The following is a 19,158-nucleotide window of genomic DNA, read 5'->3' as shown; positions in this document are numbered from 1 at the left end:
ATTAATATTACTGTTGCGTATCACAAATATTGTTTTATTACTTATATAGAATATTTAGAATATACATATAGAATATACATATATTTAAAACAGAAATTAATTATAGCAATTAAACGAAAAAAAAAAAACGAAATCGTTTGTTGTTAAAAATAATTTTAACAATAATATAATTTAATAATATGGAATAATTTTTTAACAAATAATTATTATATATATTACTATTACTATTTACTAATATCAACATCTTTCCCAATTGCATCTTTAATTGATATCAAACCATCTTGTTTCAACATATCATTTAATTCTCGTTTAATTTTTCCTACAACTGGTGGTCCCATAAATATAAATGATGTATAAATTTGTACCAATGAAGCGCCAGCTTTTATTTTGTTATAAGCGTCTGCTCCACTAAATATACCACCAACACCGATAATTGGAATAGTACCCCGGGTTCGTTTATACATATCAGATATCATTGCGGTTGACATATCGGTAAGAGGTGCACCACTGAGTCCTCCGATTTCGCTTTTAAGAGGGCTCGATAAATTATTACGCGTTATTGTAGTATTGCACAATATTAAACCATCTACTTTCGATTTCTCTTCAAGTATTACATTTGCAATGTCCTGCTTCTCGGAATCGGACAAATCTGGAGCGAGTTTCAATAGTAAGGGTTGATTGCTTTGTATAGATTGTCTGAATTTGTTAACTTTTATTAACAAATTTTCTAAATCTTCTTTTCTTTGCAATGCTCTTAATCCAGGAGTATTGGGACTAGATATATTAATTACAAAGTAATCTGCTACGTCTGAGAATTTCTTAATACCATCTATATAATCTTGAGTTGCATCTTCTGATGTTTTATTTTTACCCAAATTAACTCCAATGATACCATTAAAGTTCTCACTCTTTTTTAGTTTTTGTAAATATTTCCACACTGTATCATAACCTTTGCTATTAAAACCATATCGATTGATAACTGCATTGTCTTCTAATAATCTAAATAATCTAGGCTTGGAGTTGCCTTCTTGAGGTTTTGGTGTAACCGATCCTGTAAATGTTATAATAAATGTTATAATGTTTAATAATAATATAACGTTTAATTACGATTCATTTTATAATTCTTACCTATTTCTACAAAACTAAATCCTATTTTGTGCAAGCCTTCTATTGCTTCACCCTGTTTATCAAAACCAGCTGCCATCCCTATTGGATTTTTAAATTTTAAATTCCAAACATCAATAGCAAGAGATGCTGGATCATTTACATTTGGTTTAGATAAAAGACCCCATTTTAAAATTTTCACTGCGAAATTGTGTGTAAATTCGGGATCCATTAATTGTACAAGCGGCATGACAAATTTGTTGTAAATGTTTTCATCACCCTGATAAATGCAGCATCCGGTATAGAATACAGTAGCGGTGCTGGTCACTTTTAAAAATGACTTAAATTTTTCTTTATTGCTCAAACGATGTGCCATTTTAAGATAAAAATACCTCTTTTAAAAAGAAATAATTTTTCGTCGAAAAACATTTAAACTCTTTTTTAAGGTTAAGGTGTGCACAACGTAACGTACATATGTAAATACGTTCAATTCATTATAAAAACTTTACATCGCAACCATAAATAATTAAACCATATTCTATTTTTAAATATATATTTCAAATATTTCTGCGTTGTTGAAACATGTTACAGCAATGAAAAATTCTTTGATAAATATATAAATAACTTTTAGTAGAATCAAAGAAAAAAATCTCGGCGAGTAAAATGCTTTACGTAAAAATAAAAACATACATTATTACATAAAATCAAACGTATAAAATATTAAATATATTTGCATGAAATTGTCTTTATATCTCTATGAATTTGATATTTAAAAAAAATATTAAAAAAAATCATTTCTAATTAGTCTCAACTTAAGAAAGGAAGATAGATGTTAGCATTCATATATGTTCTTTGCGCCGCATGGTGGCGTTCTAATCTGTTGTGATTGGCTAATTTAGCCATATGTTATACAATGCCATCTCGTGAATATTGCACGAATTAATGATTGTTATTGTTTACCGAGATGATCTATTACGTATTTTCGATTCTAAAACGATTCGAAATCCAGGTATTTTAAATAATATCAATAAATCACGAAAATATATTATATTCACACTATATAAATATACTAATATAACTTTTTAGACTCTTCTATATCGTTAAAATATTTGCTTTAATATAAAAATCTTAAGAATTTACCATCACTCGTAGAACTGAAAGATACGACATCGAAGTTTTTAAAATAGTCATATACGTTTGCATGTTGACAACAAAGAATTTCCCAGCTGTCAAGAGAACTGGACGTTGAGTTTTCATAATAATAAAAATAATATCTTTCAATACATTTTTCGGCATATTATACCAAATACAAAAATATACCGAATTACCGATGCCTTCAGTTTGAGTTTTCAAATATTCACCTACATAACTATATGCGAACAATTGTATCAAAAGAATGGATATCTCCGCAAGTATTTTTATCGTCAAGACGACATTTCCAAAAGTCAAAGTGAGAATAAGTTGAAATCCTAGAAATAATTATTTCTATAGATTTTATAGATCAAACACACTTAAAGCTTTATCAAATGCCATGAAGTAAAATAAAAATGATACAAATATTCACCAGTTGTACATATAAGTACACAACTTGAAAAAAGTTGTATGACCAAAATAAAACTAACTGTCTCGTTCAACATTTTACTTAGATTCAACAAGTAAATATGCCTTTTTGTTAATAAAATAATATGTTCCATTGTTCTTTCGTTTGCATCGGACAATTTATTATACTTTAGTTTCAAAATCTCCACTTGGCCGCACAAATGAAAAACAATACCGAAAAACAACGAATCGCTACCTATATATAAAAAAAAAAAATATTTTCATAAAAAAATATTTAATATAATGGATGATTACCTAGATTCCCAGTACTCGTGAATAATAGCATCATGTATTCTACGATGAAAACCATAAAACCCAAATTTTCCGGCATATTTATAATAGCCAATGCATTTTTAGATGGAATAGGATATTTTATTACACTTTCTTCCGTTATATTAATCAATTCTTTTTTGTCTCCAGCAAGCATAGGCACAGTCATGAAAAGCGTGGACGCGATAAACGAGCAAGATATTAAACTGGTGCATGCTACTCTACTCATGTAAGCATGTCGGCGCATGATCACTCGATTTTCTTCACTGTTCAATTCGTTGTAATCCTTAATCGCAGAAGAAAAATTGGAAACGAGTCCTATAGAACGTATACGAAAACACATCACCTTTGCCACTGCTAAAATGCCGCAATTAATTAATAGAAGAGCATCTAGGTTATTTTCTGCGTTGCTCCTGTCCAAATATAATTCCACTTGTAAAATCACTATCATCAATAACTGCAACAAAACGATTCTTAAACACAATTAATCATAACTTATGAGACACAATGATACAAAGATTTTATACCAAAAGTGAAATTGAAAATATGGTACGTGAGATTGAAAATATTTCGTGCACCTGAAAAGGCCAAGTGCCTACGGGCCATGACAGGAATTTCAACGGAGTCATAGCGTAAGTGAAGTCTTTGTTCGATGTTGTCTTCATTTTTTTAGAACGATGTAAGAAATCGTCAATCGATCATACTCGGTAATACTTGAATACGATGTATTCTGTATTTTTCTCCCTTTTCTTTTCGCACATAACGACGCGTTGTATTTTTCGAATCATGTTTTATTCAGCTGTAATCACTTAACTATCCGTCGTCCAAGACGTTTCCATTTCTATATCAACTGTCGTCACCAAGAAAATTCCGACGGAAGTTATCACTTTTATAGATACTTTATTGCTATACTTTGACATGAATAATAGAAACCCATGAGCATTTGCTTCGAAAATTGGTCTAAGTTTCTAAAGGTTCGTTTAAAAAAAAATATTCTTTGCAAGCCAGGAATATAACATTTGAGAAAGGAAAGAACTGTTTTTTTATTACTAAAAGATCTTATTTCTTAGAAGAAAAGTAGAAAACAACTGAAATTGCGATTACCTTCAACATGAGCAAACGATGCAATTTTAAATGGAATTCTTAGAAATTGAATTGTCGGAAATTTCTTTTTACGAGTATACTTTAATCCAAGTTAAAATTCTATCATCTAATAGAATATAATATATTCCATGCATTAATATTACGTAAATATTTGAAAAAAATATCTTGTTGTTTTTCCTTATGGAATAACAATAATATTATTTTTATTACAAGGGGCATATCGAAAATTGTTTAATAAATACGTAACATTTATAAAAAAATAATTTTCACATACTCATCATTATTTTTCAGATCGATAGCTTGAGAAGGCTAAACTTCAAAAACAAGTTTTCCAACTTACTTAGATAAATTTCGACGACAAATTACCAGTATCAGATTTCTCAATATGCATCTCATCAAATTGTAATAAATGAAAGACAGGTTGTGCAGTTTCTTTGATTTCCAATATAAGTATTTGCATCTATTACGTCAAAATCACAATTTTCAATGCATTAATGTTGTTCTTTATGTTCAAAAAAAAAAAAAATATGAAATCTGTTTAAATATTGAAACATTAACATGTAAGTATATAAGAAATATAAAAAAAAGGTAACTACATTAAATTTTAGAAATATTTCAAGAGCCTTTTTCGCTATTAGGATAATTTTTTCTTAATACATAAAATTAAAATTTTAAAATTAAAATTTTAAAATTAATGCTTTCAAATTTTTCAAAAATTTTAATAAAATATATATTTATATATATTTTATGCATAAATTTATAGAGAATATTTTTCGATAGAAGGAACACAAAATCAATTTATAAAATTTAAAAAATATTATAAAATTGAAATTTTAAGTTTTTGATCTAATTTTATATACTCACTAGTTTATATGTTTATCTTTTATAATTCTTATTTTTTCAAAACTCTATATTCTTTCTATATTTTTCTTGATTCTAAAAATAGTTATCTTTGCTCATTTCTTGTTTGCATTTTTCTTTTATCGAACAATGTTTTTTACAATTTTTTTTAATCGTAAATATATCAAAAGTATTTAAAGCAAGTCGTTTTTAAAAAATATATTTTTTTGCCGAAAAACGATTTCAATTTTCTTTGATGATTAGAAAGTATGCATAATATATCTAAATACGTGCATTGCAAAATAATACAGTATAATTATATTATAGTTCTAATTAATTAAACCATTCTATACTTATATATACATATATTTATACGTATGTATTTCAAATATTTCGCAATTAAGACACGTGATTGCAATGAAAGATCTATCGGTAATAAATACATATTATTAAATCAAACATATAAAACATTAAGTATTATATTTTACATAGAGTGTCATTCTTTGCACGAGTTATGCATTCGAATAATCATTTTAAATTATTTACAACTAAGTTTAAAAGAGATATATTAATATTCATGTGATTTTTGTGCCACGTGATGATGTTGTGATTTGCTGATCTGCATTGTTGTTTGTGATTGGTGTCAGACCATGTATGTCAGATAACATTACAGTATCATCTGTTATTCATTTTAAAAATTTATTATAGTAAACTGTTCATTTATTGTAGTAAATTAATTATCATTTATTAAAATTCATTTATTGTAGTAAACTGAAACGATATCTATTGCACAATATGATCATTTTTCAACACTGAAACGATTCAAATTAAAGTAATTTTGATATTAATAGATAATCAAGAATATATTTAATATATTTAATACTTTATTGTGCTTTATTACATTAATATAAATTTTTAGATTTTTTTATGTTGTTAAAATATTTGCTTCAATATAAAAATCTTAAGAATTTACCATCACTCGGAGAACTGAAAGATAGGACATCGAAGTTTTTAAAATACTCATATATGTTTCCATGTTGACAACAAAGAATTTCCCGGCCGTCAAGAGAACAGGATGCTGAGCTCTCATAATGATAAAAATAATGTTCTGTGACACATTTTTTGGCATATCGTACCAAGTACAAAAATACACCGAATTACCAAGATCTTCAGTTTGAGTCTTTAAATATTCACCCACGTAGCTATATGCGAATAATTGTATCAAGAGCACGCACATTGCGATACATATTCTTATTGTTCTGACGATATTTCCAATGCTCAAAGCGAGAATAAATTCAAATCCTGGAAACAGAAGTAAATTTCTATAAATGGAACGCACTTAAATAAAATTATACTATTATGTTTAATCAAACGTTATTTTATTAAGTGAAATAAAAATTTTGCAAATATTCACCAGTTGTACATATAAGCACACAGCTTAAAAATAATTGTACAACCAAAATAGAACTAATTGTTTCATTCAACATGTTGCTTAGTTTCAACAAGTAAATATGCCTCTTGGTTAATAAAGTAATATGTTTCCTTGTTTTTTCGTTCTCATTTGATAATTTATTATATTCTAGTCTCAAAATCTCCACTTGGCCGCACAAATGAAAGGCAATACCAAGAAACAACGAATCACTACCTAATAAATATTTAAATAATATGAAACGAAACATTTTGATGCCAAAACAAGTGTGATATTTATGCTAGGTGTGATAAATCATTACCCAGATTTCCAGTACTCGTAAGTAGAAGCATTAAGTATTCTACAATAAAAATCACGAAGTACATATTTTCCGGCATATTCATAAGTGTTAGTGTATTTTCAGATGGCATAGGATATTTTATTGCACTTTCTTTCGTTACATTAATCACTTCTTCTTCATCCCCAGCAAGCATAGGCATAGTCATGATAAGCGTGGAGCCGGCATACGAGCAAAATATTAAAATGGCACACGCTACTCTGCCCATGTAAGCGTGTCGGCGCACAATCACTCGATTTTCTTCACTGTTTAATTCGTTGTAATCCTTAACCGCCGAAATAAAATTGGAGACAAGTCCTATGGAACGTACACGAAAACCCATCACTTTTGCCACTGCTAAAATGGCGCAATTAATTAATAGAAGAGCATCTAGGTTATTTTCTGCGTTGCTCCTGTCCAAATATAATTCCACTTGTAAAATCACTATCATCAATAACTGCAACAAAACGATTCTTAAACACAATTAATGATAACTTGTGAGACACAATGATACAAAGATTTTATACCAAAAGTAAAATTGAGAATATGGTACGTGTGAGTGAAAATGTATCGTACACTTGAAAAGGCCAAGTTCCTACGGGCCACGACAGAAATTTCAATGGAGTCATAGCATAAGCAAAGTCTTTGTTCAATGTTGTCTTCATTTTCTTAGGACGGTGTAGGAAATCGTCAATCGATCATACTCGGTAATACTTGAATACAATGCAACTTTTCCTTCTTTTTCTTTTTCTACATACGGACTGACGCGTTGTATTTTTCGATTTCATCTTTTATTCAATCATAATCACTTAACTATCTATCGTTCAAGATGTTACCATTTTTATATCAACTGCGCGTAAGAAAATTCCGATGGATGTTATTACGTTGTAAACACTTTATTCCTTATACTTCGATATGAATAATAGAATCCCATGTCAGTGAGCATTTGCTTCTAAAATTCTGAGTTTCTGAAGGTTCATTCGAAAAAAAACATTTTTTGCAAGCTAGGAATATAACAATGTGAAAAAGTAAAGAATTGTTCTCTTAAAATTAACTAAAAAATCTTATTTCTTAGAAAAAAAATAGAAAACAATTTTAATGTTACTTAAATCGCAATTACTTTTAACACGAGCAAATAATGCAAACGGAATTCTTAAAAATTCTTAAAAATTTTATTATTGGAAATATCTTTTTATCAGTATATATTTTGTCGATATATTATGCTGATAAATTATAATATGTTACGTGCATTATGCAAAAATTTGAAAATATCTCTTGTTTTTCCTCATGGAATAATATCATCTTTGTTATAAATGATATATCGAACATGAAGAGATCGAGATTGCGAGATGAATATATAACATTTATAATCAAATAATTTTCATATGTCCATCATTATTTTTAAGACGGACAGAAAGAAGGCTTAACTTTTCAGTATCTTTGAAGATAAATATGTTTATAATAACAGCTTCTTAACTGTCATAGTAAATTGAATTTCGATGACAAATTACCTCGATATATTATTCCATATGCTCTCCCAGAAGATGGTTTATGGCGATTTCTTCAGTTACCAGTGTAGGCGTAAAGTAATCTATTGTACATATACAATATCACGATTTTCAATGCATCGATGTTGATCTTTGTATTAAAGAAAGACTAAAAAAATGAAATTTGATTGGAATATGGCATTAAAATGTAAGTAAGAAACATCAGACAAATAACTACATTAAATTATAGAAGTTATAGAAATTATAGAAATATTTTTGTTATTTTTTGTTATTAAGATTTTTTCTAATATATTGATCTTTCAAAATAATACTTCAAAAATTTTGATAAAATTTTGCATTTTTATGTATTATATATATTTATAAATATTTTTATATATATTTTATATACATTTCCACATGTCATAGAAAATATTTATATATAAATTTGTAAAAAATATAATTCGATAAAAAGAAATTTTGAACTGAATTTTTGTCAAAAATTTCTAATTTATATTAGAAGAATATAATATAAAAAAAATTTTTGATAAAAACATATCTTTTTAATCTAATTTTATATATTTAATTATGAAATATTTATAGTTTTTGTACTTAAAACATAAGTTATAATCTTCTACTATCTTCATTTTTCGCAATATTATAATATTTTTATATATTTTTCTTAATTTTATAAATACTTATCTTTACTATTTACTTCTACTTACACTTGTATATTTTTTTACAATTTCCTTAAAGATTTCAAAAGTATTTAGAGCAATTATTCAAGTCTTTTTTTTTTAAATAAATATACTTTTTTGAAAAATCATTTCAATCTTATTTGAAGATTACGTAATATATAGTACATAATATATACGTTTATTACAAAACAATAATATGATCACATCACAATTCTAATTAATTAAACATTTTATATTTACATGTATTTACATGTATTACATATGTATGTATTTCAAATATTTCCACGCATTTAAAACAAAAATGTGATTATGATGCAAGATTTAAGTTAATAAATATATATTATTGAATCAAACATAAAATATTATTCATTTACAATTGCATAAGTTTATAGAATATTGTTATGCGTTTAATAATTGAATAATCTAATTATCATTCCAATCATTTTCAACTAATTATAAGAGAGGAATGCTAGTATCTATGTATATTTTTCTTATGCCACACGTGTGTGTAGCACTACTGATCTACAGTTGTTGTTTGTTGTATTATCCACATATAAAACAACATCACAGTGCCATCTGTTATTCATTTCGAAAATCATCATTTATTACAGTCTACTGAGAGGATACATTTTCAATACTAAAAAGATTCGAATTCGAGTATTTGATGTTAATGGATCACTAAGAATGTATCATTTAATATTTTATTGTATTTTATTACACTAATATAAATTTATTATACTAATACAAATTTTTGGATTCTTTTATGTCTTTAAATTATTTTGCTGCAATATAAAAATCTTAAGAATTTACCATCACTCGAAGAACTGAAAGATAAGACATCGAAGTTTTTAAAATACTTAGATATGTTTCCATGTTAACAACAAAGATTCTTCCAGCTGTCAAGAGAGCTGGACGTTGAGCTTTCATAATAATAAAAATAATATCTTTCGATATATTTTTTGGCATATAATACCAAGCGCAGAAATACACCGAATTACCGACGCTTTCAGTTTGAGTCTTCAAATATTCACCCACGTAACTGTATGCGAATAATTGTATCAAGAGTACGATCATTATTAAAAGTATTTTTGTCGTCAAGACAATATTTCCAATGGCCAAAGCGAGAATAAATTGAAATCCTATAAAAGAAATAGATATCAGTCACTATTATATTACACTTAAATAATATATTGTTACGTTTGTCAGTTCACTTCGTGAAGTGAAAAATACGAATATTCACCAGTTGTACATATAAGAACACAGCTTGAAAAAAGTTGGATGAGCAGAATAGTACCAATTGTCTCATTCAGCATCTTACTCAGATTCAACAAATAAATATGCCTTTTGATTAATAAAACAAAATGTTCCGTTATTTTTTCATTTTTGTTGAACAATTTACTATATTCTAGTTTCAAGATCTCCACTTGGCCGCACAAATGAAAAACAATACCGAAAAACACTGAATCGCTACCTAATAGATAAAGAAAAAGAAGATATTTTAATACAAAATATTTGATACGATGAATCATTACCTAGATTCCCAATACTCGTAAGTAGCAGCATCGAGTATTCTACGATAAAAATCACGAAGTACATATTTTCCGGCATATTTATAAGTCTTAATGTATTTTCAGATGGCATAGGATATTTTATTGCACTTTCTTCCGTTACATTAATCACTTCTTCTTCATCCCCAGCAAACATAGGCACAGTTATGAAAAGCGTGGAGCAAATATACGAGCAACATATTAAACTAGCGCATGCAACTCTACCCATGTAAGCGTGCCGACGCATAATCACGCGATTTTCTTCATCGTTTGATTCGTTGTAATCCTTAACCGCAGAAATAAAATTGGAGACAAGTCCTATGGAACGTACACGAAAACTCATCACTTTTGCCACTGCCAAAATGCCGCAATTGATTAACAGAAGAGCATCTAGGTTATTCTCCGCGTTGCTTCTGTCCAAATATAATTCCACTTGCACGATTGCTATCATAAGCAACTGGAATAAAACGATTCTTAGAGGAAATTAATCATAACTTGAGAGACACAGCGATACTGATACTGATACTCGTACCAAAAGTGAAACTGAAAATATGGTACGTGTGAGGGAAAATGTGTCGTGCACTTGAAAAGGCCAAGTTCCTACGGGCCATGACAAGAATTTCAACGGGGTCATAGCGTAAGCGAAGTCTTTGTTCGATGTTGTCTTCATTTTCTCGCCACGGTATAAGAAATCGTCAATCGATCATACTCGGTAACACTTGAATACAATGTATCCTTTTCCTCTCTTTCCTTTTTGCGACGCGTTGTATTTTTTTGAATCATCTTTTATTCAGCTGTAATCACTTGACTGTCTATCGTCCAAGACGATTCTATTTCTATATCAACTGTCACTAAGAAAATTCCAACTGAAGTTGTTACTTTCGTAGGCAGTTACTTTATCGCTATACTTCGATATGAATAATAGAAGCCCATGAGCATTTGCTTCGAAAATTGGTCCGAGTTTCTAAAGGCTCATTCAAAAAAATATTAACAAGTTGTTTGTAAGTTAAGAGTATGACAAAATGGAAACATGAAGAACTGTTTTCTCGTAACTAAAAGTCCTATTTCTTAAAAGAGAAGAGTACAACTGACAGTATGAAAATGTAAGTATGTGTAAGAATGTAAAAATTATAAAAAAATATAACTACATAATTATGGAAATATTTCACGAGTCTTTTTTTGTGTTTTTAAATAAAATGCTTTCAAATTTTTTCTTTCACAAATTTTGATAAAATTTTACATCTTCGTGCGCATTTCTAATTTTATGTATTTATCTGTGACGTATTATTTATCATTTTTATACTTATCTTTTAAAACTTTTATTTTTTTACAATCTTGATGCACTTTTTGTATATTTTTTTTAATTCTAGAAATACTTACTTTTGTTATTCATTTTTTATCTGCATTTTTGTTTTACAACATATTATAAAACATTTATAAATATTTTTTTTTACAATTTTCTTAATTTTAAAGATTTCAAAAGTATTTAGAGTAATTAATACTTCTATTACACTAATCATTTTTTTAAATAAATATAATTCGTTGAAAAACCATTTCAATTTTTTGTGAGATTAAAAATGCGCGTGTAATATATGTAAATACATTCAATTTAATAAAAAATGGTAATAAGATTATATCACAATTTTAATTAATTAAATCACATTTTATGTTAACATTATGTACTTACATATATTATATATATATATAATATTTAAATATTTCCGCACATTCAAAACAGAAATGTGATTATAATGCACAATTTATCATTAATAAATACACGTTAAATCAAATATATTAAACATTCAACATTTATATTTACAAAAGATTATAGAATCGTTATATGTTTCATATTTGAATAATTTAATCATTTTTAATCATTTTGAACTAATTATAACAGAAGTATGCTAATATTCATATATGATGTTTGTGCATGGTGGCAGCGTGATCTACCGATCTGTATTTATTATTTGTTGTATTAGCTAATGTAGCCATATCATACAACATCACAGTGCCATCTGTTAGTCATTTCGAAAATTATTATCTATTATAATAGACAGAAACTATATCTGTTTCTATTATCATATTTTTGATAATAAAAATGCTTAGAATTTGAGTATTTGACATTAATAGATCACGAAATAATATTTAATATTTTATTGTGCTTTATTATACTGATATAAATTTTTAAATTCTTTTAGATTCGTAAAATATTTGCTTCGATATAAAAATCTTAAGAATTTACCATCACTCGTAGAACTGAAAGATAGGACATCGAAGTTTTTAAAATACTCATATATGTTTCCATGTTGACAACAAAGAATTTCCCGGCCGTCAAGAGAACAGGATGCTGAGCTCTCATAATGATAAAAATAATGTTTTGTGACACATTTTTTGGCATATCGTACCAAGTACAAAAATACACCGAATTACCGAGATCTTCAGTTTGAGTCTTCAAATATTCACCCACGTAGCTATACGCGAATAATTGTATCAAGAGCACGCACATTACTATAAATGTTTTTATTGTCATGACGATATTTCCAATGCTCAAAGCGAGAATAAATTCAAATCCTAGAAACAGATGTAAATTGAATGCACTTAAATAAAATTATGCTATTATATTTAATCAAACGTTATTTTATTAAGTGAAATAAAAATTTTGCAAATATTCACCGGTTGTACATATAAGCACACAACTTGAAAATAATTGTACGACCAAAATAGAGCTAATTGTTTCATTCAACATGTCGCTTAGTTTCAACAAGTAAATGTGCCTCTTGGTCAATAAAGTAATATGTTTCGTTGTTCTTTCGTTCTCGTTGGACAATTTATTATATTCTAGTCTCAAAATCTCCACTTGGCCGCACAAATGAAAAGCAATACCAAAAAACAACGAATCACTACCTAATAAATATTTAAAATGAAACGAAACATTTTGATGCCAAAATCATATCCCGACAACAAGTGTGATATTTATGCTAGGTGTGATAAATCATTACCTAGATTTCCAGTACTCGTAAGTAGAAGCATTAAGTATTCTACAATAAAAATCACGAAGTACATATTTTCCGGTATATTTATAAGTGTTAGTGTATTTTCAGATGGCATAGGATATTTTATTGCACTTTCTTCCGTTACATTAATCACTTCTTCTTCATCCCCAGCAAGCATAGGCACAGTCATGAAAAGCGTGGAGCCGACGTACGAGCAAAATATTAAACTGGCGCACGCTACTCTGCCCATGTAAGCGTGTCGCCGCATGATCACTCGATTTTCTTCACTGTTCAATTCGTTGTAATCCTTAACCGCAGAAGTAAAATTGGAGATGAGTCCTACGGGCCGTACATGAAAACACATTACCTTTGCCACTGCCAAAATGCCGCCATTGATTAATACTAGAGCGTCTAGATTATTTTCCGCGTTGCTTCTGTCCAAATATAATTCCACTTGTAGGATCGCTAGCATTAGCAACTGCGATAAAACGATACTTAAAAGCCGACGATCATTAGTTGAGAGACATAATGACGCAAAAACTTCATACCACAAGAAAAGTTGTGAACATGGCACGTATGATCGAGAATGTATCGAACACCTGAAGCGGCCAGGTACCTAAGGGCCATGACAAGAACTTCAACGGGGTCATAGCGTAAGCGAAGTCTTTGTTCGATGTTGTCTTCATTTTCTCAGCACGATACAAGAAATTGTCAATCGATCATACTTAAGTAACACTTGATTACAATGTAACTTCTCCTTCCTTTTCTTATTCCACATAGTTGCGCGTTGTATTTTTCGAATCATCTTTTATTCAACTATAATCACTTAACTATCTATCGTTCAAGATGTTACCATTTCTATGTCAACTGCGTGTTATCAAGAAAATTTCGTCGCAAGTTGTTACGGTGTAGATACTTTGTTGTTATACTTTGATATAAATAATAAAAAAAGCTCATGAACATTTGCTTCGAAAATTGGTCTGTGTTTTTTATTTTACATTCAACATTCATTGCGAGTAGTTGGACTGAAAATGTGAAAAAATTCGAAGAACCTATTTTCTTATAGAGAAAAGAAAAGTAGAAAACAACTGAAGTATATAAATTCTATTATTTTTTTTAGGAGAAAAATTTCTTTAGGGAAGAATTTCTTTAGTAGGAAAATATCTCGTTGTTTTTTCTCATCGAATAGTAATAATACCATCTTTATTACACCACTGAAGAGTATATCAAATATTGTGAGATGAATACATAATATTGATAATCAAACAATTTTCATGTGTCCATCATTACTCTCAGGACGGATAGATAGGAGGTTGAACTTTTTAGTATCTCTTTGAAGGTGAATATATTCATGAAAACGAATTTACCAGCTGTCACATGGTAAGAGGAATTTCCACGACAGATTATCAGTATTAGATCTCTTGCTGTGCGTCCTCGAGATTGGTACCAGAATGAATGGAAGGCGGCTTGTGCGATTTCTTCGGTTCGAGATTCGAGAGCGTCGCCGGCGTAGGCGTAGAGATATAACTGTATGAGTAAAGTTATCATCAGGACCACGCTTTTTAATGCACCGATGTTGTCCTTTGTGCTCAAGCAGACCAAAAATACAAAACCTGCTTTCAGAAACAATACAACAGTATTAAAAGGTAAGTATATAACAATGTAAGAAGTATAAAATTACATTTCTGGAACAATTTCACAAATTATTTTCGTAAATATTATTTTCTCCTAATACAAAGTCCCAAAAATTCATTTGCTATCAAAAATTTGCTATCAAGAAACATTCCTAAACTTCTACTTCTCAAAATTTTGCATTTTCATGGCATATTTTATATATATTGAATTTTCATACACATCACATACATCACGCTGTCACAAATGAAAAGTTTGTTACGATTTACATCATTTATGAAATAATTCCTTAAGTGAACTTTTTTGTTTAAAAAATTAAATTTATGTTTGTTAAAAAATACAATGTTGAATAGAAATATGCAAGATTGAAATATTACTTTCAACTTCCCATTTTCCCAAATCTTGAGATTTCAATTTTTAGTCACAAATTTGATTTTGTATCAGGAGAACATGAGGCGATAGGAGGTCGCTCGAGAAATTTTTCCCGGAATTTTTGGCAGTTCCTGGAAATGACGTCAAATTCTCAGAACCGCCGAAATTCTAGGAAAATGACGTCAAATTCTTGGAATTTTCAGGATTCTTGGAAATGACGTCAAATTCCTAGAATTTGCCAAACTCTGGAACGAGTGTGAAATTTTTGGCCGAAAATTCGATTTTGTATCAGGAGAACATGAGTCGATAGGAGGTCGCTCGAGAAACTTTTCCCGGAATTTTTGGCAGTTCCTGGAAATGACGTCAAATTCTCAGAACCGCCGAAATTCTAGGAAAATGACGTCAAATTCTTGGAATTTTCAGGATTCTTGGAAATGACGTCAAATTCCTAGAATTTGCCAAATTCTGGAACGAGTGTGAAATTTTTGGCCGAAAATTCGATTTTGTATCAGGAGAATATGAGTCGGCAGGAGGTCGTTCGAGAAACTTTTCCCGGAATTTTTGGCAGTTCCTGGAAATGACGTCAAATTCTCAGAACCGCCGAAATTCTAGGAAAATGACGTCAAATTCTTGGAATTTTCAGGATTCTTGGAAATGACGTCAAATTCCTAGAATTTGCCAAATTCTGGAACAAGTGTGAAATTTTTGGCCGAAAATTCGATTTTGTATCAGGAGAATATGAGTCGACAGGAGGTCGCTCGAGAAACTTTTCCCGGAATTTTCGGCAGTTCCTGGAAATGACGTCAAATTCTCAGAACCGCCGAAATTCTAGGAAAATGACGTCAAATTCTTGGAATTTTCAGGATTCTTGGAAATGACGTCAAATTCCTAGAATTTGCCAAATTCTGGAACGAGTGTGAAATTTTTGGCCGAAAATTCGATTTTGTATCAGGAGAATATGAGTCGACAGGAGGTCGTTCGAGAAACTTTTCCCGGAATTTTTGGCAGTTCCTGGAAATGACGTCAAATTCTCAGAACCGCCGAAATTCTAGGAAAATGACGTCAAATTCTTGGAATTTTCAGGATTCTTGGAAATGACGTCAAATTCCTAGAATTTGCCAAATTCTGGAACGAGTGTGAAATTTTTGGCCGAAAATTCGATTTTGTATCAGGAGAACATGAGTCGATAGGAGGTCGCTCGAGAAATTTTTCCAGGAATTTCGTCAGTTCCTGGAAATGATAGCAACTTCTTGGAATTTTATATATTCTTAAAATTTACAGCTAATTCCTGAAATTTTTGATATTCTTTAAGTAAATTTTATTCAATATTGTATAATTTTTTATTTTTAATGAATTTTTTCCTTATTACTTACCTTTATATACTTACCTTTATATACTTACCTTTTTATACTTACCTTACACAGCTTTCATTCTTCGCAATATTGCACATTTTTTAATCATTTTTCTTAAATCTAAAATACTTACCTTTATTACTTACCATTTATCTACTATCTTTGCTTTATTGAATATTTTTATTCTTTTTACAAGTTTTTTAATTGTAGGAAGCTCAGAATTTGATTGAACCATGTGTCTCTATCATTCGAAATTTCTCGTTTATTTTTGATATTAATATTAAAAGAAATATTTGAAATAAAAGTCGAAGGGTTTCATGATAAACGCATTCTGATATTATCAGATACGAAATAATTTACAATATTAGTATATACGTCTCATGAAACACCGTTCAACTTTTATTCAAAACATTTGTCAATATTATTGAAAACAAGTGAGACGAGATTGAGATTTTACTGTGAACGTGTAATAAGAAAGCAATAAATCTTACCTTCCACACAAATCAGCAATGCGCTCATCAATAATTGTACAAATATAATCATGTTGAAGGTCTGTTCTAAATCGTTGACGAGTACCGCGAGTTGGCAATGCCGTTTCACGATCGGACCGATCTTTCTCCCGTCTACAAACTCGATTTTGGCAATGTTCGTCTTGAGGATCTCGAATTGGCCGCACAGGTGCATAGTTAAACTAAAGAACAATCCATCGTTGCCGCAATGAGCAACCGCGTTGACGAAAATGAATATTCCTTGCAACGCTAGTACGCATACGTGATGGAGCAAAGGCAACGAGCCGAACACGCAATAGGATGCTAGGAAATAATTCAATTTCAAAGTAGTGTCCGGATTCATCGATGAATTTCTCGAGTTTTGAAACATCTAGATGGAAAAAATTTGTTCGAGTATCAGTTTCGATTTTAGAATAAAATTGGCAAATTGCTCTTTTCTTTTTTTTTTTTTTTTAAACAATATCGCATTTTACCTGTCCTCAAAGAGAATTATTATTCTCCCGTAATGAAATCGCGTCGAAATCGAAAGACAATAAGATTCTGACGAACCTGGAGCGGCAGAATATCTCCAAAAGGCAAGGCTTTGACGATAAAAGAAAATCCGGAAGCGTAGCCCAGATAAAGTATCATCAGAGAGACGATTCGTCCTTTCTTAAGGTATTCCGTCATAATGTATTCGTGGCGGGAATCGTGAACGGTCGACCAATCTTCCACCACTGAATTAATAAGAACGCAAGTGTGTTTCGAATTCAAACGTAAGATAAAAAGTTTGGCGAGGCTGATGACGGCGGAAAGATCCATCACGAATGCGTCCATCGTGTCGTCGATGTCGAGGCAATGGCGATAGATTTCCAGAGACAGGATGTAGATAATACCGATCTACGATCAATTACAAAGAGGTGCTTAAGGACCCTTAAAACTCGCCACACTTTTCCAACTTACCTGCGTCGTCACCGCGAATATCCATCGGCCGAAAAACGTATTTTCACCGTTCGAAGGCCAGATACCAATTATTTTTAGCACCATCTTTTGTACCATAAAATTACGAATGCGCCTGTCGATCCACTCCTTTCTCTTCCCCATCGTCCCGAGATCAGATTCGGTGTTACGCAATTCGTTTCGCGGCGACGCTCATCTACTTTCCACTACCTCGATCTCGTATATGTACCGCGGCGCGTGTATACGAACGAAAGTCACGCCTACTTACGTGCATATACCTCCGTCTCACGTCTTTGATCTTTTATTCACGCGGACACGTACGGTATTACGTGCGGATAAGCTTATATTTTCATATAAATAAAAACATAGAGTTGGCGACAGGAGGAAAAAAAGGAAAAAAGCATGGGAGAAGGAACGCAGGAGGCGTAACATTTCCGTGATTGTGATATTGGCAAATATTACGCAAGATGGCACGCTCCGAAATGTGATCAATTATTAACGAAAGAGGGGGGGAAGGAGGGGAGAGAGGGAGTGAAACGAAATCATAGAAATCCGTTCGAATGGAAGGAATAACGTTTTCCTTTGCATCATCATCAATTCTCTCGGGTTCTCCTTATCGAGCATCGGAGTTCATCGAGCAAAACACGGATGAAAACAAGAATTCTGATCTCATAACGGTGTTTCTCGAGCCTGGGCAGCACGCGTGCGTATCTAAATGGTATTCTTTTTCCTTTTTTTCTTTTTTAACGCGTCGAGGCCCCCCCTAAGAAAACCAGCCTCGACACCTGTTCTTCCCTCCATGGATTGCTGAAAAACGCGCTACTCAAATGCCGAACAGCGAATAGTAGAACACCGTCTAAATCTTGGCGGTTGGCCATAGCAGCCTCGGAACCGGTTGTGCCGGTGCACGTACGAAGAAATTTTCGACCTTGCCACCTTTCGAATTCATCGAGCCGGCCATACCATCGCG

General features: G+C 30.6%; 6 protein-coding genes and 2 long non-coding RNA genes across 12 annotated transcripts; 2 read left to right on the top strand and 6 right to left on the bottom strand.

Moving 5' to 3' along the window:
• Positions 1–13: 13 nt before the first annotated feature.
• Positions 14–2,160, bottom strand: Dhod (dihydroorotate dehydrogenase 2). Its single transcript, XM_003696084.4, has 2 exons — positions 1,129–2,160; positions 14–1,051 (listed from the first exon to the last, which is right to left on the bottom strand). Exons 1-2 carry the CDS (start codon positions 1,478–1,480, stop codon positions 225–227), a joined length of 1,179 nt encoding a protein of 392 aa, XP_003696132.1. The 5' UTR covers positions 1,481–2,160; the 3' UTR covers positions 14–224.
• LOC100873019 (4-vinylanisole receptor-like) lies at positions 1,641–4,341 on the bottom strand. 2 transcript variants are annotated; one of them, XM_086902408.1, is made up of 5 exons: positions 4,078–4,341; positions 3,501–3,884; positions 2,959–3,430; positions 2,669–2,899; positions 1,641–2,573 (listed from the first exon to the last, which is right to left on the bottom strand). In XM_086902408.1, exons 2-5 carry the CDS (start codon positions 3,636–3,638, stop codon positions 2,233–2,235), a joined length of 1,182 nt encoding a protein of 393 aa, XP_086758534.1. In that variant the 5' UTR covers positions 3,639–3,884; positions 4,078–4,341; the 3' UTR covers positions 1,641–2,232. The 2 variants fall into 2 exon arrangements, with proteins under 2 accessions (XP_086758534.1, XP_003696140.2); XM_003696092.4 differs by having other exon boundaries at positions 3,501–4,341.
• On the top strand, positions 3,124–4,679 carry LOC105736116 (uncharacterized). The gene is made up of 2 exons (XR_001112440.3): positions 3,124–3,605; positions 4,369–4,679. It is a non-coding gene; the product is annotated as an uncharacterized LOC105736116 (long non-coding RNA).
• A 1,199-nt stretch (positions 4,680–5,878) lies between these two features.
• Positions 5,879–7,356, bottom strand: LOC100872429 (odorant receptor 4-like). Its single transcript, XM_003696087.4, has 4 exons — positions 7,190–7,356; positions 6,648–7,119; positions 6,332–6,562; positions 5,879–6,219 (listed from the first exon to the last, which is right to left on the bottom strand). Exons 1-4 carry the CDS (start codon positions 7,325–7,327, stop codon positions 5,879–5,881), a joined length of 1,182 nt encoding a protein of 393 aa, XP_003696135.2. The 5' UTR covers positions 7,328–7,356.
• A 1,859-nt stretch (positions 7,357–9,215) lies between these two features.
• LOC100862996 (odorant receptor 4-like) lies at positions 9,216–11,257 on the bottom strand. Of its 2 annotated transcripts, XM_086902409.1 has the most exons (5): positions 10,924–11,257; positions 10,617–10,848; positions 10,377–10,529; positions 10,085–10,315; positions 9,216–9,983 (listed from the first exon to the last, which is right to left on the bottom strand). In XM_086902409.1, the coding sequence occupies exons 1-5, from the start codon at positions 11,059–11,061 to the stop codon at positions 9,643–9,645; spliced, it is 1,095 nt and encodes a 364-aa protein (XP_086758535.1). In that variant the 5' UTR covers positions 11,062–11,257; the 3' UTR covers positions 9,216–9,642. The 2 variants fall into 2 exon arrangements, with proteins under 2 accessions (XP_086758535.1, XP_012344930.2); XM_012489476.3 differs by having other exon boundaries at positions 9,218–9,983; positions 10,377–10,848.
• Positions 10,918–13,017, top strand: LOC147658395 (uncharacterized). The gene is made up of 3 exons (XR_015290537.1): positions 10,918–11,028; positions 11,279–11,494; positions 12,590–13,017. It is a non-coding gene; the product is annotated as an uncharacterized LOC147658395 (long non-coding RNA).
• On the bottom strand, positions 12,531–14,187 carry LOC100872543 (odorant receptor 4-like). Of its 2 annotated transcripts, XM_086902407.1 has the most exons (5): positions 13,933–14,187; positions 13,752–13,862; positions 13,391–13,691; positions 13,065–13,295; positions 12,531–12,962 (listed from the first exon to the last, which is right to left on the bottom strand). In XM_086902407.1, exons 1-5 carry the CDS (start codon positions 14,068–14,070, stop codon positions 12,622–12,624), a joined length of 1,122 nt encoding a protein of 373 aa, XP_086758533.1. In that variant the 5' UTR covers positions 14,071–14,187; the 3' UTR covers positions 12,531–12,621. The 2 variants fall into 2 exon arrangements, with proteins under 2 accessions (XP_086758533.1, XP_086758532.1); XM_086902406.1 differs by having other exon boundaries at positions 13,391–13,862.
• Positions 14,188–14,398: 211 nt separating this feature from the next.
• LOC147658394 (odorant receptor 22c-like) lies at positions 14,399–19,136 on the bottom strand. Of its 2 annotated transcripts, none has more exons than XM_086902404.1 (4): positions 18,192–19,136; positions 17,799–18,128; positions 17,232–17,619; positions 14,399–15,000 (listed from the first exon to the last, which is right to left on the bottom strand). In XM_086902404.1, exons 1-4 carry the CDS (start codon positions 18,330–18,332, stop codon positions 14,657–14,659), a joined length of 1,203 nt encoding a protein of 400 aa, XP_086758530.1. In that variant the 5' UTR covers positions 18,333–19,136; the 3' UTR covers positions 14,399–14,656. The 2 variants fall into 2 exon arrangements, with proteins under 2 accessions (XP_086758530.1, XP_086758531.1); XM_086902405.1 differs by having other exon boundaries at positions 14,406–14,997.
• Positions 19,137–19,158: the final 22 nt, after the last annotated feature.

This window comes from Apis florea, unplaced genomic scaffold (assembly GCF_048593485.1).
Source record: "Apis florea isolate Af1SG1 unplaced genomic scaffold, ASM4859348v1 contig_2272_pilon, whole genome shotgun sequence".
In the NCBI taxonomy this organism is placed as follows: domain Eukaryota; kingdom Metazoa; phylum Arthropoda; class Insecta; order Hymenoptera; family Apidae; genus Apis; species Apis florea.
The sequence above is the reverse complement of the archived record's forward strand: the minus strand, read 5'-3'. Positions and strand labels throughout refer to the sequence as shown.

Coding starts and splice junctions, on each gene's coding strand:
- LOC100862996 (XM_012489476.3), bottom strand. CDS start 11,061: ATGAAGACAACATCGAACAAAGACTTCGCTTACGCTATGACCCCGTTG. Junction 10,849..10,923: donor TATTTTCAGTTTCACTTTTG/GTACGAGTATCA, acceptor GTTTTATTCCAG/TTGCTTATGATAGCAATCGT. Junction 9,984..10,084: donor TGTTCTTATATGTACAACTG/GTGAATATTCGT, acceptor TTTCTTTTATAG/GATTTCAATTTATTCTCGCT.
- LOC100872429 (XM_003696087.4), bottom strand. CDS start 7,327: ATGAAGACAACATTGAACAAAGACTTTGCTTATGCTATGACTCCATTG. Junction 7,120..7,189: donor TATTCTCAATTTTACTTTTG/GTATAAAATCTT, acceptor GTTTTGTTGCAG/TTATTGATGATAGTGATTTT. Junction 6,563..6,647: donor TACGAGTACTGGAAATCTGG/GTAATGATTTAT, acceptor AATATTTATTAG/GTAGTGATTCGTTGTTTCTT.
- LOC147658394 (XM_086902404.1), bottom strand. CDS start 18,332: ATGGGGAAGAGAAAGGAGTGGATCGACAGGCGCATTCGTAATTTTATG. Junction 18,129..18,191: donor TATTCGCGGTGACGACGCAG/GTAAGTTGGAAA, acceptor AATTGATCGTAG/ATCGGTATTATCTACATCCT. Junction 17,620..17,798: donor GAGATATTCTGCCGCTCCAG/GTTCGTCAGAAT, acceptor TTTTCCATCTAG/ATGTTTCAAAACTCGAGAAA.
- Dhod (XM_003696084.4), bottom strand. CDS start 1,480: ATGGCACATCGTTTGAGCAATAAAGAAAAATTTAAGTCATTTTTAAAA. Junction 1,052..1,128: donor ATTTAGTTTTGTAGAAATAG/GTAAGAATTATA, acceptor TAACATTTACAG/GATCGGTTACACCAAAACCT.
- LOC100872543 (XM_086902406.1), bottom strand. CDS start 14,070: ATGAAGACAACATCGAACAAAGACTTCGCTTACGCTATGACCCCGTTG. Junction 13,863..13,932: donor TGTTCACAACTTTTCTTGTG/GTATGAAGTTTT, acceptor GTTTTATCGCAG/TTGCTAATGCTAGCGATCCT. Junction 12,963..13,064: donor TGTGCTTATATGTACAACCG/GTGAATATTTGC, acceptor ATCTGTTTCTAG/GATTTGAATTTATTCTCGCT.
- LOC100873019 (XM_003696092.4), bottom strand. CDS start 3,638: ATGAAGACAACATCGAACAAAGACTTCACTTACGCTATGACTCCGTTG. Junction 2,900..2,958: donor CACGAGTACTGGGAATCTAG/GTAATCATCCAT, acceptor TTTTATATATAG/GTAGCGATTCGTTGTTTTTC. Junction 2,574..2,668: donor TGTACTTATATGTACAACTG/GTGAATATTTGT, acceptor AATTATTTCTAG/GATTTCAACTTATTCTCACT.